The sequence below is a fragment of the Asparagus officinalis genome, chromosome 1 (assembly GCF_001876935.1).
Source record: "Asparagus officinalis chromosome 1, Aspof.V1, whole genome shotgun sequence".
In the NCBI taxonomy this organism is placed as follows: Eukaryota; Viridiplantae; Streptophyta; class Magnoliopsida; order Asparagales; family Asparagaceae; genus Asparagus; species Asparagus officinalis.
Genome location: NC_033794.1, coordinates 28,515,682 through 28,532,736, shown reverse-complemented (window position 1 = coordinate 28,532,736; position 17,055 = coordinate 28,515,682). Strand labels below are relative to the sequence as shown.

At 37.8% G+C, this 17,055-nt stretch overlaps 1 protein-coding gene across 1 annotated transcript; it reads left to right on the top strand.

Annotated features, from left to right (window-relative positions):
• On the top strand, window positions 7,298-14,308 carry LOC109822042 (stress-response A/B barrel domain-containing protein UP3-like). The gene is given in 4 exon segments (XM_020388205.1): window positions 7,298-7,450; window positions 7,453-7,491; window positions 7,494-7,904; window positions 13,978-14,308. Coding segments are annotated over 3 exon segments (597 nt in total). The 5' UTR covers window positions 7,298-7,302; the 3' UTR covers window position 7,904; window positions 13,978-14,308.

Below are 17,055 nucleotides of genomic sequence, written 5' to 3'. Positions count from 1 at the left end.
GTTGAAGTGCTCGATCACTCTTCACTCCGGCAGGGCTTCGCCGAGGCACGAGAATTCCAGATCCCAAAAAATGAGGCCTAAGGCTTGTATTTATAGGCATGAGGGGTTGCGGAGCGGTTAAAACGGCTTAAAGGCCAGAATCCGCGCTGGAGGGCGTCTCACCAAACTCGAGACACCCCTGGGGTGTCTCGGAAAATCCGAGACACCACTGGGGTGTCCTTGAAAATCCGAGACACCCCTAGGGTGTCCTGGAAAATCCGAGACACCCCTGGGGTGTCTCACATTGGCCGAGACATTCCGTTGAGGTGCATTTGTCCGCTTCCGCTGTAAATTCTTCGTCCGAACTCGGATTTTAGTGATTCGAAGTGCGTTGGAAGTCTGACGAAGAGTTCTATCAGCTCCAATGGTTGGATTATCTGTAGAATGAACGAGACACGAAGGGCGTTGTTCTTTTTGTAACATCGCGGGGCTCTCGATTAGCCCGTGCCTTCGTTATCCCGAAATTCCGTCAGCTCATGTAGTTCGTCGGTTCACTTCAATCGTTCACCGACGCCAGTCGAACTCCTGTGAACCAGATAGTGACGTTCATTGTCGTTCCTTAACACTGAGCTGTTCGTGGAGACCTATAGGCAATTTTCGATGCCTACATATTGCTCTTCATATTAACCTATCATATTTGTAGATTGTTTATTTCCCCTTGTATTAGTTTATATATTCTTGCATATAATTCACCATATATCTCATTGCTAGGATATTGCTCTTTGGTTATATTGCTCATTCTTGCTTATAACATATTGTATATCCATCTTACAAGAATAACTTGTTAATTAGTTTTAATTGGCATAAAATCAGATTAGATTAGCATAAGACCCTAATCACCCCCCTCTAGGGTCTAACAATTGGTATCAGAGCTTGGTGCTCTTTTCTTCTTTATGTCTTTGTTCATAACCAGCAAGTAATAATTATGCGACAAATCTTGCTCGCATAGCTTCAGGGATATCGTTTGGAGGATTAATCCACGATGTTGAGCAGCCTTCAATTATTACTTTTATATAGAGGTAGACGAACAAACCACAGTCAAAGCTGTAACATAGAAGACTAAATTAGACATTTTCATAATATCTAATATTAACACAAATTAACACAATATAGACATCGGAACTAACCGCCCTCTTTGTTGCTCGCATTTGATGGCTTGATATCTAAATACTCCGTGCACATTTTGCTCAATAAAATTAACATGATGGGCATCAAAGTAGTTTATGATTTTATTAACAGGCTCTATCCATGCTTCGTGCCCAGCAGAACTGTAATGCTTGACGACCTTATCTTTAAAATTAACTTCAACAAGATGCCAATGATCATTCCTGACCAAAGGGATCAATAGATGCTCCATGCGGAATGCGGTTGATTTAAGGTCTAATCGTCTTGAGTTAAAGATCCAAGTTATCTTTTTGTGCTAATCCAATTTTTTATTTTTGTATCTTGCTTGCATATATACATTATGGATATGAACGATGCATCTAGTTTAGGTTATGCCATTAATATTGCTCCTAGATTAGATAATTTTCCATAAACCCAATGGTGTGTTAGATTTAAACTTTTTGTTCAATTTAGACACTTCGATTTATGGGAAATTATAGATGATGCTTATATTGTGTCCACTTTGGAGAAATCCAAATGGAATAAAAATGATCATCGTATGTTTATAATGAACAAGATTTTGTTAGAATTTTTACATAATGCGTTCAATTCATCTCTTTCTAACAAACTTGATTCTTTTGATAGTGCTTACACATTAGAGAAACTTATAGAAGCACATTAAGGAAATTTGGAGGCGATCCGACAAGCTTTAGAGGATTTCGCTTCTAGTTCATGTGGAGCTTCATTTTCAGGCACACGGGCACTAGGCGATAGCCCTAGTGAGGTTTGCGAGTTCGAATCCTTTAATGATTTATCTAGTGATGAACTTGCGTGTGCTAGTGAAAAACTATTGCATGCCTATAACATATTGCATAAAAATTTTATTGATCTACAAAGCAAGCATATCATTTTGAAATCCAATCATGAGAAGCTAGCTTCCAATTTTGATATAATTTCTCAAGAAAATGTAGATCTTAAAGAAAATAATGATATGTTAAAATTGGAAAATATAGATCTTAAAGAAAATAATGATATCTTAAAATTGGAAAATAATTATATATTATTTTTTTAATTATTAAGCTATAGATAGTTCACGTAGGATTAGGATAGGATATAATTATGATTAAGATAGATTAAGATATAAATAAAATATTCAAAATAGTGAATGATATTATTGATCATAGAAAGATTTTCCCGAATTGATTTCATGTTTGTTGTTTTAAGTTTTGAAATATGAGAAATTTTCAGGTGAATCATGGTAATCCCTTGAATTCATCTATGTTATTTGCAAGTTTTAAAATTTTAGAATATCAGGGTGCTTGTTTGTAATTTAAAATTTTGATGGTGTTCTATACTTTTTGAGACATTGAGGTGTTGACTGTAAATTTTAAATTCTGCGAAAACTGCTGTTAATTTCTTGATTTCATATTTGATGTTTTAAGTTTTAAGACGTCGGGATGGTTTTTACAATTTTGAACTTTTCAGGATATTTTATGCAATTTTAAAACTTTTTAGGTTTTTTGTAATACTGCATGTATTATAGTATGTTAGCTACATATAGTTTCTTTATCTTAACAAACTAATACCATAAAAATATTTTAAATATTTTATTAATATTATTTTTATAATTTGTTAAGCACATAGGATTAGGATAGGATATAATTATGATTAAAATAGATTAAGATATAAATGAAATATTCAAAATAGTGAAGGGTAATATTGACCCTAGAAAGATTTTTTCAAACTCGTGATTTTAAAGGGAATATGATATTTAAAAAAAAGAAACTTTAGTCATTTTATCATCAAGGGGTCAGATCATCAGGGCGTACATAGTAAAAACTTAAAGGCATATGGGATTAAGTGAGACAAACCCAAAGTTCAGGGGTGTTAAGTGGAATAAATAAAGTTTATAGGGATGTGCAAAACCCCCAAAGTTCTGACGGTTAAGTAAACTTCACCCAATGACAAATTTCACTACAGAGAAAATGCAAAACTACATATATTTACCTATGATAAACAGATAAATAATGCTAGAGGCACACTCCAAACCACATCTCCAACCACACCCCCTCTCTCATTCGCTACAGTACTCCGGGCCCCACATGAGTTTTTAAAATTTAAAAACTCATGTGGGGCCCGGAGTACTGTAGCGAATAAGAGAGGGGGTGTGGTTGGAGGTGTGGTTTGGGGTGTGCCCCTAGTACCACTCTAAACAGATACCCATTTCATTCGTAAGAGTTGGGACACCTAGACCAATAACATCTCTAGTGAGATTGGGCGGTCACTTAAACTTCACTTAAAACTTTCTCACTGACTATGCATAGATATATGGATATCTTTATTAATTTTTAAAAGTGAGATAGGATACAAATCATATCATATCATACTCTCTTTAAAAGCAGAGAAAAACTTTCTATGATCAGTATTATCCTTAGTTTTTTTAATATTACATTGTTATCCTAATCTATTCTAATTTTAATCATATCTTATCTAATTCCACCTAAACTATTTATAGGTCAACAATTTAAAAAAAGTTATTTTGAATATTTCACTTAAATCTTAATCTATCCAAATACTAATTATATCCTATATTAACTACATATGAACTACCTATAACTCAAAAATATAAAAAAAAAATAAGATTAAGAAATTATACGTAGATAACATATTATAATACATGAAGTATTATAAAAAAACCCAAAAGTTTCAAAAATTATATATAATAGCCTTAAAAGTTTAAAATTACACAAAACACATTGACTTTTTTAAACTTAAAAACAAACATGATATCTAAAAATTTAAAACTTGTAATTAACACCCTTGACATTTTAAAAATTGTAGAAACAACCTCAAAAGTTTAAAGGCTAAATTATATTTATATACCCTATGTGTTTCGCTCTTGAAGCAGTTATATACCTTAAGTTACAAAATATAACAAAAAATACCCTAATTGGCAAAATTTTGCAATTGGTACCTTCTGTTAACCAGCTTTGAGAATATTCTCTGGAATATTCCCACGTGCTGGACATATGACCAACTTGAATACTTCTTACCCTCATTTATTGTATTATTTATTGTATTACTTATCCCCCACCCCCACCCCCCGGCTCCTCACCCCTCACAATTTAGATTATTTTCATCATCATCATCTTCTTTTCGTGGCCTCCAACTTCTTCTTCCTCTTTAATATGGGTAACAGTAGAAAATAAGAGCTTTCACTATGGGGGTTAATTCTTAAGGAGGGGTATTATTGTCCTTTCATGTATTTTTTAACAACGTTAGCTAAATTTATACAATTACCAACTCATGATATTATTTTGCTATGTTTTGTAACTTAGGGTATATAACTACTACAAGAGCAAAACAATAGGTTATATAAGTGCCATTTAACCAAGTTTAAAGTACAAAAAAACATTCTAAAATTCAGTGATTTTAAAACTTAGAAACAACATAAATGGATTCCAGGAATTACCATTAGGCACATAGAAATTTAAAATTAGTAAAAAAAAATAACCTCAAAGGTACAAAAATTATAAAAACTCTCAAAAGTAGAAATTATTAAAATATTCTAAATTTTTAAAACTTATAACTGGTGCACATCAAATTTAGAAATTATTAGCAGATTGCTAAAAAAGTAAAATTTTTAAAAAACAACCCAAAATTTTAGTAATTATAAAAATATCTTCAAATTTTTAGAGTTACGAGAAATATTCTAACATTTAAAAACTTATCACCAGTAATTATAAAAATATCTTCAAATTTTTAGAGTTACGAGAAATATTCTAACATTTAAAAACTTATCACCAATACATGAAACATGAAAGAGTTACGAGAAATATTCTAACATTTAAAAACTTATCACCAATACATGAAACATGAAAATTATAAGCGGCCAACTTAAAATTTAAATTTTTTATAAAATACTATCAAAGTTTAAAAATTACAAAACACACCCTCAAAAGTTTAAATCACAAAAAGGCTGAAATTTGGCAAAGAAAAGAAGAAATGTTTGATATTATTACATTAATATATAATAGGTTAGCATTAATTAATTATAATGTATAAACATTTATCTCTAATGTTGATAATATTTATTTATAAAGTAAAAAAAATACAAGGAGTTATGTGTGGAGAAACTATCAGAAAGTTCAGAGATATCTTTTAAAAGAACTAAGTTGTTTTTATTTCAAATGGAGAAATGAAGGAAATAAACTCAAAATTCAGAAACATTCATGAATCACCTGAATTGACATTAATAAAAAGCATATCGAGCAAAGAAGCACTAACCGAGTTCTCCTTGAAGAACTTATTGAACAATTATGTCCTAATTAAAAAAACATTATTCATGAAAAGTACAAGAAAAATTAGTAAGTACTTATAAATTTTCATACTTTATTCTAAAAATACTGAAGGAATCATAAACTTAATATAAAATTTCATATAAATAATCTTGCAATAGAAACTAAAGTAAAACCATTGATCAACTACACGAGATATAATAAACTAGATAAGATGAGAAAAATCACTATAATAGACAAAAAAATATTCACATGATACTTCGTTACCATAGTGTAAGTAAAAAAATTAAAATTGATAATTTTCTTTTCTCTATATAGTGGCATGACTCTGCAAGTATCCTTATTTGGGGATATGACTACCAACGAAAGTTCAATTTTTAAGAACACGATCAAAGATAAGCATGTAATAGTACTGCCAGATTTCAATATCTTTAAATATAAATGTAGCATATTTTACAACTAAAATTCTTATTAAAGGCCACTAAATATTAAATTCATCTTATACCTGTCTCAAATTTGTATGAAAGATATGCATGTCATCGTAAATTGTGTTAATAATATATTAACTTATTGAAGAAATAAGAGATAGATAAGAAAACCAAACAAGCATCCATATAGCACGATAAAAAAAATATTACACTTTAAAGCTAATATGCAAGACTCATTTAGAACAAACTGCTAAAACAAAAGCATCTCCATCAAGGCTCTTTATAAATACAACACAAATTTAAATTATTAATATTTTTAAAAATAGCTTAAACTTTTGAGTAAAATCAAGAATCTTTAGAAGTGATTTTCATGAACTATTTTAATTTTTTATATGGTTATGTGGATGCTTTTATTATATGAAAGTGTAATAGAGTTAGCATTAATCTTTATTTTCTGATTTTTTTTCTAAAGTCTATTAGTGATTAGCAACAAAATTTATACTCTCTTTAGTTTCATTGTAGCCCACTTTTAATTAATCATCTTGTCTTATTGGCTTTAATTATTCATCATTCTTTTATAACATTATATTTTCAAGTGTTTTTCAGTTTTACAACATTATACCTTCTTAAGTCAAGCTTGGTTTCATGCCGATCTAAATAACGCGAAAATTCAAATTAGCTTTATATTATAGTTATTTATTGTTAATTTAATTATTACATGAAAATTTTAAATTTGGCGCAGCCCATTCAAACAAATAAAAAAAATAATCACAATAGTTAAGTTTGAAAACATAAGTGAGAAAAACAATCAAAATGGAACTGAGAAACATATTTTAGTAAAAAAATAAGTCAAAAATACTTAATCATAATATTTAATCACGTGCATAAATCCTGGTGCAAGTAAAATATCGGATTGACTGTTTTTACAAATTATCTGTTTCGTTAACTGCCAAGTTGAAATTTTTTGCTGCAATTAACATTAAGACGCGGTTTTATTATGTGTATATGCAAAACAATTTAGTACAGGCGGCGTTTGTGCGAATTCCCTTCTCGGTATTTCTTGCTCCTCCGGAACCCCTCAAACACCATTAACCTAATCGGCCCATCGCCAGCGAGAAGAAGCGCCAGATCCAGTGGCCAGCCCGTCAACGACAAATCAACAGAGGAAAAAAAAAATCCCCTTCCGAAAATGCTGAGTCTGAAAACCTCCCCTCATCTTCATCGCGCCCTCTCACCTCTCAAATCCCTCTTCTCCGCTCCCTCTCCTTCCCTCTCCTTCCGCTCCCAAGCCTTTAAAAATCCTTCCCTTCCTCTCTTTCTCCTCCTCGATGGACCCACCGCCGCCACCTCCACCGCCACCGCCAGCACCACCGTCGAGCACGTGTCCTCTTCAAGTCGTCGCGACTCACCGAGCCCCAACGCAGATCGACGCCATGGTCTCCTCCCTCCGAGGCCCTAACCTCCCTAAACCTCGCACCTACCTCACCGCGGCTCCCATCCTCCGCCTCCGCTCCGCTCGCGCCTCCTCCTCCGGCTTCACCCACCTCCTCCACAGCGCTACCCCTCCACAGCCCGACCTCGCCTCTACTCCGCCCACCCCGATCACCTCTCCGCCGTCAATCCTACGTCCTCCCCATCTGCGACGACATCATGGCCGTACGATTGGATCGCGCAGGCGGAGGCGACCTCGCCTTGGGCACACGAGCATGTGCGCCTGGATCGTGATTGAGGTTAACCCGTGCGAAATCCGAAGAGGGGGTGGAGACGCGGAGGTTCTGCGGCGATTCAGGCGGCAGAATGAGAGAGCCGGCCAGAACGAAGCAGATGAGTTTTGGGGAGAACTTCTCGCTGGCCAGGGCAAAAGGGTATACGGTGGGCTTTATTTCGGTGTTTGAGAGCGTGGAGCAGATGGATGCGATGATGGAGGAGGATAAGGAGATGGTGGAGGAGCAGAAGGTGAAGGTGCGACCGCTGGTGGAGGATGTGATCGTCGTTGATTATGTGGTTCCCAAGCTGGCTCCAGCGAGCCTTTGAGGTTTTTTAATCTGAACATTTTATCCTTGATTATTACATTATGAAGTGATTTGATGAAATGTGGTTTATGAAATAAACTGGGTAGGATGAGGGTTTTGAGTAATAAAGAAGTTATGGGTGATACATGGATTTTTGATATGATTTAGAGCTGCTTGGCTCATTACAACCATAGGAATTGTTACTGCAGCGGCATGCAACTGAGACATTTTGGGCCAGTTATAGCTTTTGTTTTAGTGCAACTAATAACTGCAGTTTTGTTGCATATTATTTTGTAATATTACACTCTTTTAGTTTGGGCAATTCGGTCCAGTTTAGCAAAGGGTTAAGGAAGAGGGGGTAAATAGAAGGATTAATATACATAGCCCATTCGATAATCTAAAGGACTAAATTATTAACCCGTTAAATAAGTTTTATTTTAGCCTTTGTGATTAGTTTTAGTGTTTAGGAATAACAATGATTTTGACTATTTTTTTATAATTAGAAAGGTTAGCTTTTAATCACTGTTTTAAATATCGGCCGATAACCGATATTATCGGCCGAGTTATCGGATTTGGGAGCTCTCCGATAGGATAACTTGGATTTTTAATCGGTCATCGTTTTTGGCAAGTTATCGGGGAGTTATCGGCGTTATCGGTACTTATCGGCCGATAAGTAAGGTTTTTTTATCGGGATTATCGGCCGATAAGTAAGGCTATGCAATCGAATGGTTTCATCGTGCGGTCAAGATGCAAGTTTTGCTTTCTACAATTAGTTAGTGATTCTAAACATGATGATTTATATTTTGGTATGTTTATATTTCATTAAGCATGGTTAGATTATATTTTTTAGTTATTATATTATATATATACACCATCTAGTATATCACTCCGATAAATACTACTTATCCCCGATATATCCCCGATTTCCGCTATCCGATAAGAATTTTGGTCGTCCGATAAATTCCCGATAACCGATATTTAAAACCTTGCTTTTAATCCTTTTAAATAGGAGTATTAGTACACCCTCATTTTGAGGGGTTAACTCATTTTAATCACTCTAGAGGGGTTAGATTAACCCTTCTATATTTTTTATGTTTGACAAATTATAGAGGGTTAACTTACTTAAGCCTTGCATAGATTTTTTGTGTTTGGCGGGTTAAGAAGAGGTTAAGTCTTTTAACCCCTCACTTAACCCTTTGCCAAATGGTACCTTAGTGATTGACTCATGGTGTCGCCAATTAGGGGCTCAAACTATTAAGCTCCTAAACTTTTCCTTGCATTTATATGAAGCCCTTAAACTCTTACTTCAATCTACTAAGCTCCTAAACTTTGCCCTACTTTTCTAAGTAGCCCTTAAATTTTCATTTCAATATAAGTTTTTTACTTCGTTCTATTTAGTCTCCGTGGTGGTTTTCAACTTCAAACAGCACTAACTCTTTAGCAAGGTAGAATTGGAATATTGTAAAATGAAAATTCTATATTTTTGATCGAAGAATTTGATAGAAATTTAATGAGATTTTTTCTTTAGTCAAACCTTGAGGAGGAATTAGTGAATTTTTTTCTTTTAACTGATTTAAAATTTTGTTTAGTTGTATGATGTTTTATCTTTCTAAAAGTAGTGATCCTGTTCTCTCCAAATAAAATTTAATAAGATCATTATATTTATACCCTTCTATAGTTATGTGAAACCTCCATGGGGGCTAAATAGAATGAAACTATAAGCTTTAGGGGCTTAATAGATTGAGTTAAGAGTTTAAGGGCTTTATAGAAAGTAGGGTAAAGTTTAGGGGCTTATTAGACTTTGAGCTCCACCAATTAGTCACTAATGAACTTTATGAAGAGAGATATAATAGTTACGTCTAAGAAAATTTTCTTTTTTATCTGATGAACATGATTTCAATTAGACTAACAAATATGAGAAAGAGCTTAGAAGAGACTACACCACTCTGAAACAGGGATGCAAAAGTGTATGGATATCCACTGATATATCTTCCTTCGTATCTGATAGTGTATGTGTGTGTGTGTGTGAGTGTGAGTGTGAGTGTGTGAGAGTGTGTGTGCGTGTGTGTGTGTGTGTGGGGGTGGGTGTGGGTGTGTGTGTGTGGGTGGGGACTAAAAGACTCTGAAATAGGGATGCAAAAGTGTANTGGGCCAGTTATAGCTTTTGTTTTAATGCAACTAAGAAGTGCAGTTTTGTTGCATATTGTTTTGCAATATTACACTATTGTAGTTTGAGCAATTAGTGATTGGCTCATGGTGTCACCAATTAGGAGCTCGAACTATTAAGCTCCTAAACTTTTCCCTGCATTTCTATGAAGCCCTTGAACTCTTATTTCAGTCTATTAAGCTCCTAAACTTTTCCCTACTTTTCTAAGAAGCCCTTAAATTTTCATTTCAATTTGTTAAATCCCTAAGGTTTTTACTTCGTTCTATTTAGTCACCATGCTGGTTTTCAGTCCCCGACAACACTAAAAGTACTATTCAGTACGGTAGAATTGGAATATCGTAATAAGAAAGTTCTATATTTTTTATGGAAGAGAAAAACAGGTGCAGGGAAAATCAGCTCCACCCTCTTACGAGTTCTTACATGTGCAGGGAAAATCAGTTCGCTCCGGAACTGGACATTCCGAGGAGTTAGAGGACTCCCGACAACCTAACCCCCCACCTAATTAGCTGTTGGATTATTAACATCAATAATATAGATATAAGTAAAACATTCATATCCTTATCCAAGTATTATAATATATTGTTCATACGATTTGAAATGTTTGATATTGAATTTAGTGGATCTGACACTAACAGTGTTGTAAAAAGCGGCAAAAAGCGGGGCAATCGCGGCGCTTATAGCGGAAGCGGGCCATTAGCGCTACGCTTTAGGCTTTTGCGGCATGGTTAAGCGGTAAAAACCGCTTTGTGTTCGAAAAGCGCGTGTTAGCGGCTAAAAGCGCTATTACCCGCATCAGATTTTAACGAGAATCACCCCCGAACCCGACCCGAACCCGACCCGTACCCACTAATATTAAACCTCTCCCCTCATTTTGTGCCCTAGCCGCCTCTCCCAGTCTTCCCCAATCCCGACTGCCTCTCCCAGTCTCCCCCACTCCCTACCTCTCCCAGCTCCAGCTCCAACGACGAGTGACGCCACGCCAACTTCCAGCGACGCCGTCCAAGCTCCCACTCCCGATGACCGACGATTTCCAGGTTGTATAGCTGGTTTATAGAGGAACAAAGGTCTCATCTCATGCCTGTTGCAGTGCTCAATCTGATAGCCCAATGCAATCGGGTATGTATAGCTGGTTTTTTATGGCATATGGATTCTTTGTTCTCTTCGTTTTCTCTTTGGCATGATTTTGGGTTTCTCTGTGCTGGAGCATGTACTGCTGGCCGTGGTTTTTTTTTCCTTCCCCAAGAAGCGGCAAATGGCTTTCGGCTTCCTCTCTTTTTTTTTTTTGACAAATCGGCTTCCTCTCTTCGTCTTACATGAATAGTGTGCTGAATATTACATGGCTGGAAGTGACTGTTGGGCTTTTTGGAAATTACTGTAGCAGGTTTTCCCTTCACTTACTGGAGATGGCGGTTTTTTCCACAACAAAAACACTGTAGCAGGGGATAAGGTTAATTTCTGTAGGTGATAAATGGCTTACTGGAACTGGAGACTTGTTGTCTGCAACAGAGATTTAGATTTTTATATGATTTTTCTTATTATTTAGAATATTTAAATATATTTATATTTGACCGCTATTTGACTGTGCGCTATTTGCCGCTATTTTGCCGCAATAGCCCGCAATAGCCTAAGCGGTACCTCGCCGCGACGCGACGCAATCCGCTATCAACAACCTTGGACACCAATTGTTAATGATTCAGAAATCTAATCTTAGTTTTCTATATGTGTTAAAAACAATGACTCTGATTTGAGAAGTTTTAGTTTATTTAAAGAGCTCATGTATTAGATACCCTATAGGTTTATGCATTCATCTCCATATCAGTGTCAGTGGATATGTATATGGTAAGTGTCATATCCAATCCGTTTGTTCCCCTTTATGTTAGATTGGACCATATAGAGGTCTAGAACTCAATATGGAGGACGAGATTGTACTCTAGGTTGATAACATTAGTCCTCTTAGAGGTGGGATATTTCCCACTCCATCCCTCATTTTTATAATCTACTCAGCATGCTTCCAAAAAAATAAAAAAGTGAAATAATTTGGAGAGTAGCAGAATCCAATGAGATTTTGTACCTTCCGGATCCCTAGCGTCCCCAAGATCCTTATACCCATTCATATGAAGATATGTATATTATTTCTCTTAAAGTCCTAGCCACTGCAACAAAACTCCAAAGTTGTGGTGATGGTTGAGTATTATGTTTTTATATTCTAACATGTCGCCGCAGGTTGAGGGGCTTTTTTTATAGGCCAAAAGATGGACTTGTAGAGCAGTATTTTTTTTAATGCACTTTAGAAATTTGTGGCCAATAGGATTCGAACCAAGATTGCCCTGATACCATCTTAAAGTCCGTGTCACTACATCAAAATTCTAACGTTGTGATGAGGGTTGAGGGTTATATTTTTATATTCTAACAACTTCAAAGACAATTTATTTTTATTGAGACCCAATCCCAGCCCTTTAGCTCCTGTAACGGAAGCCTGGAGGTCTACAAGTGATGGCAACTTTTACGATAGTGCATGACAGCGTCCTCAAACACTCATCAATACATACGGGAGTAAGTGCATGATAGCGTCCTCAAACACTCATCAGTCATCAATACCTACAGGAGTAAGTGCATGATAGCATCCTCAAACACTCAGCAGTACCTATGCGAGTAAGTAGGATTAAGGTGCTACTACTGAAGAATGGAGATGAAAGAATATGCAAGATTTAAGTCTTGGAGAACTATCCTGTGGAGTTCACTAGATACTGGATGGTTAGCGCATCAAATGAAGAACTCTTGCATTAGTACACTAATTCCCAAATCCTTATATGCATCTCTTGGAGCACCAACAACTTTGTAGATGTGGACCACTGGTCAATTTTTCATTAGTCATACACAAATTTAGGGACTTGATGGGTCCATTAATCAGCTCGATATACCATATTTTCTATTCTGGTCTATAGTGCATCAATCTTAGATACAGTTGATTGGAAAACCATGCACCAGATCATATTAGAGCATTAAATCATATTTTCAGAACGTATCCTTATGTGTATGGGCTAATAGCAAAATGGGTAAGTTAGATTTCATGGTTAGTAGTGGGATATACCAGAAGACGTTGAGCCATTGCCTTCAGTTAAATCGATGACCAGGACTATTTACTCCACGAATATGTCATTGCTTGATTCATTGAATTGTTGATATTTGATACACTGATACAACTTTATTTAGCTAATGTTTACTCTTATTACCTTTCTGGTTCGGCTTATTGGCAAGCTGATATTTGGTGGTTATTATATGCTAGAGTGTCATACATTTAAAAGTTTTGGGAAATAGCTTGAAAGGGTATCACATGATTTAGGTAACGTCTATTATGCTTGTGTCCGTAAAGTCAATAAAATGGTGCTGAAACTTGATTTTAGCTATGTTTTGGGGTAACTGCTAGCCTATGAGATAACATCTGAGGTTCTCGGTTTACCAACACTTGATTTGCCGGAACTGAAATAATCGTAGGAGTTTTCTTGGGAACTCGTCTTTGTGTAGTGTTGATTGGTCTCTGGAAAACTGTGGTTGGTAAATATTAGGAAACTGTACAGCATTTATGTTCTGTTTGGGCAACCATAATATAAAGATTCCCGGTATTTTGTGATATTTTATATTTCAAATTTAGGAAATTTGAGGAGGTAAAATAATACGACTTGTAGAGCAGTTTGCATACGTGTTGCTCTCAGTCATTTATGTGTGAAGTTTTAGTGTAATCTCAGTGAGGATCTCACCTTTTTCTTTGGGTCATCACTAATGAGACTCATATTGCTCCGTATCCCAATTATTTGAACCTATTGAAGCAATATGATTCCTTCGACTTGAACAAAAGGACTTTATTTCCTTGCCACCAAACATGGAACTGTACTGCAAGAGTTTTAAGTTGGGTTTCTATCTCTTTGCAGTGAGGCGCTATACGGGAAGTTAAGATGCAGTAGTTCAAGAAATTGATTTATAGATAACACAAGCGATCATGCAAATATCAAGATATCTTGTGCAGATTGAGTCTGCCAGAACGTAAATTGCATGCAATAGTTAATATATTCTGGAACCGACGCCGAGCTTCTTGAGAACTGCAAAATGATTGTGGGTAGATCCCCCTTTATGCGAATTGTACTTTTGAGTGAAACAAAAAATCCTTCTAGTCTTCCTTTTCTTTTACTGCATTGTTCACCAAGAGTGAAAGTTCGGGAATGCTGAGAATAAAAACAAATGGTTGTTGGGTTTTCTTCTCCATTTGTAAGCTTAATGCATTTTGAACTTTTGTAAGTTTGTTAATCAGTCCTAGTTAATAGATAGATTTCTAGTTAGAATAGATTACTAGTTAGTAGATAGTTTTCTAGTTATTGGATAAGAATTGGAGTTGTAATCTTATCTATATATACATGTAATACTCTTCATGAAAGAAGAACGTGAATAAAAAAAAAGAGAAGTTCTTGCTCCTTGTTTCTGCTTCTTCGCTGCGTGTGTTCTTCAACAAAACAGAGGCTTTGAAAAGCCTGCTGCAGAACACGTTCTCTGCTCCTCCCCTCTTCTGTTCGTTCCCTCAAAAATTCAGCCAGGTTATATTTTAGTTTACAGGTTTTCTAACTCAGTTTCAGGTGTGAACTTTGGCCGATTCTGGTTCAAAGCCTACAAGTGGTATCAGAGCTAGGTTTGCCTAAGATTCAACCAAGATCTGAAGAGATGACGAGTTCGGAGAAGATGACGACCAATGTGGGTTCTCTTACTCTTCAATACCCGACGCTATCGAGGAAAAACTATGCTTCGTGGGCAATCAAGATGAAAGTCTACATGAAGGCTCAAGACGTGTGGGACGCCATTGAGCCCGCGGCAGGCGCGTCCGTGGAACACAGGAAGGATCAGATGGCATTGACGGCCATCTACCAGGGGATTCCTGAAGAGACTTTGATGGTGATCGCAGAGAAGCAAACGGCAAAAGTGGCATGGGAGACCTTGAGAACAATGCATCTAGGAGCGGACCGTGTGAGGAACGCGAAGGTGCAGACCTTGAAGTCCGAGTTCGAACTTCTCCGGATGAAGGAGAATGATAACGTCGACGATTTTTCGACGAAGTTAACAGGAGTCGTCAACAAGATCCGGGGTTTAGGCGGCGAGATGGAGGAGAACTATGTCGTTAGAAAGCTACTTCGGGCGGTACCGGAGAGATTCCTTACTATCGTCTCCACGATTGAACAGTTCGGGGACATCGACAACATGGCACTCGAGGAGGCAATCGGGCGTCTCAAAGCCCACGAGGAGCGGGCACGTGTTTTTCAAGACAACGTCGACGACCACCTATTGTTGACGCATGCGGAGTGGCAATCAAGGGGCAAGAAGAACGGCGGAGGCTTCCTCTCAACATATACAACCAATGATGGCAGCGGACGAGGACGCGGTCGCGGGGCCGGTCGCGGGCGTGGTCGCGGCCAAAGAGGCCGAGGCGGCCAGCAGCACCACGGCAGCGGGCAGCAGCACCACGCTACCCAGGCAGGCCGCGGAGGGGAGCACGGCGGCCAGGCAGGCCGAGGCGGCTTCGGCGGCAGAGGAGGACGTCCAGGAGGTGGTTTCGGCCATGGAGGTGCAGCTCGCCAGGAGGGGGAGAGTAGCACAAGCGGTGGTCGAGACAAATCCAACATCAAATGCTTCAATTGCGGAGTATACGAGCACTTTCAGTCGGAGTGTCACAAGCAACGCCGCAATCATGAACAGGAGGCTCATCTCACCCGTGCATATGACGAGGAGCCAACCTTGATGATGGCAATTTTAGAGGAATCATCAACTGTCATTCTACTCAATGAAGAGAAGGTGGTGCCAAACTTACTCACAGCGGGGGAGGCACAAGTTGCCAACGACGTTTGGTACCTTGACAACGGAGCTAGCAATCACATGACCGGCCACCGAGGCAAGTTCAAGGAGCTCGACGAGAACATCAAGGGAACCGTCAAGTTTGGTGATGGATCCGCGGTAGAGATCAAGGGGAAAGGCTCTATCCTCTTTCAGTGCAACAACGGCGATCAAAGGCTACTACCTGAGGTATATTACATTCCAAGTTTGAAATCTAACATTATCAGCCTTGGTCAGATGACTGAAGATGGGAGTAAGGTTGTTATTGCTGACGAGTTCCTGAGGGTGTTTGATAGGAACGATGCTCTCTTGATGAGGGTGACACGTTCAACTAACCGATTGTACAGGATAGAGTTAAAAACTTGCAAGCCGGCGTGTTTGATGGCGAATATTAACGATCCAGCTTGGCTATGGCATGCTCGCCTTGGGCATGTAAATTTCTTCGCCCTCAAGATGATGACTGATAAGAGGATGGCTTCCGGGTTGCCGAAGATCTTGCACCCGAATCAACTATGCGAAGGATGCCTCGTCGCCAAGCAAGCAAGACTACCGTTCCCTTCGCAAGCAAATTTCAGAGCTCAGAAGCCGCTGGAGTTACTACATGCTGATCTATGTGGTCCTATCACCCCATCTACACTTGCTGGGAACAACTACTTTCTTCTTATCGTTGATGATTTCAGCCGATGGATGTGGGTATACATGTTGAAGGCCAAGAGTCAAGCTTGTGAAACCTTCAAGAAGTTCAAAACAGAGGTTGAGAACGCATGTGACCACAAGGTGAAGACATTGAGGACGGATCGTGGTGGCGAGTTCTTGTCAAAGGAGTTCACCAAGTTTTGTGAAGACTACGGCATCAAGCGTCATCTCACTGCACCGTACACCCGGCAGCAAAACGGTGTAGTGGAGAGGCGAAACCGCACGGTGATGGCCATGGCGAGAAGCTTACTTAAAAGCATGCATATGCCTGGAACAATGTGGGGTGAAGCGGTTAGACACGCGGTGTACATACTCAACCGACTACCAACCAAGGCATTGCACGACCACACACCCTACGAAGCTTGGTTTGGTAAGAAACCCCACCTAGAACACTTGAGAGTTTTTGGATGTATGGCGCATGTGAAGATTGCAGGTCCTTC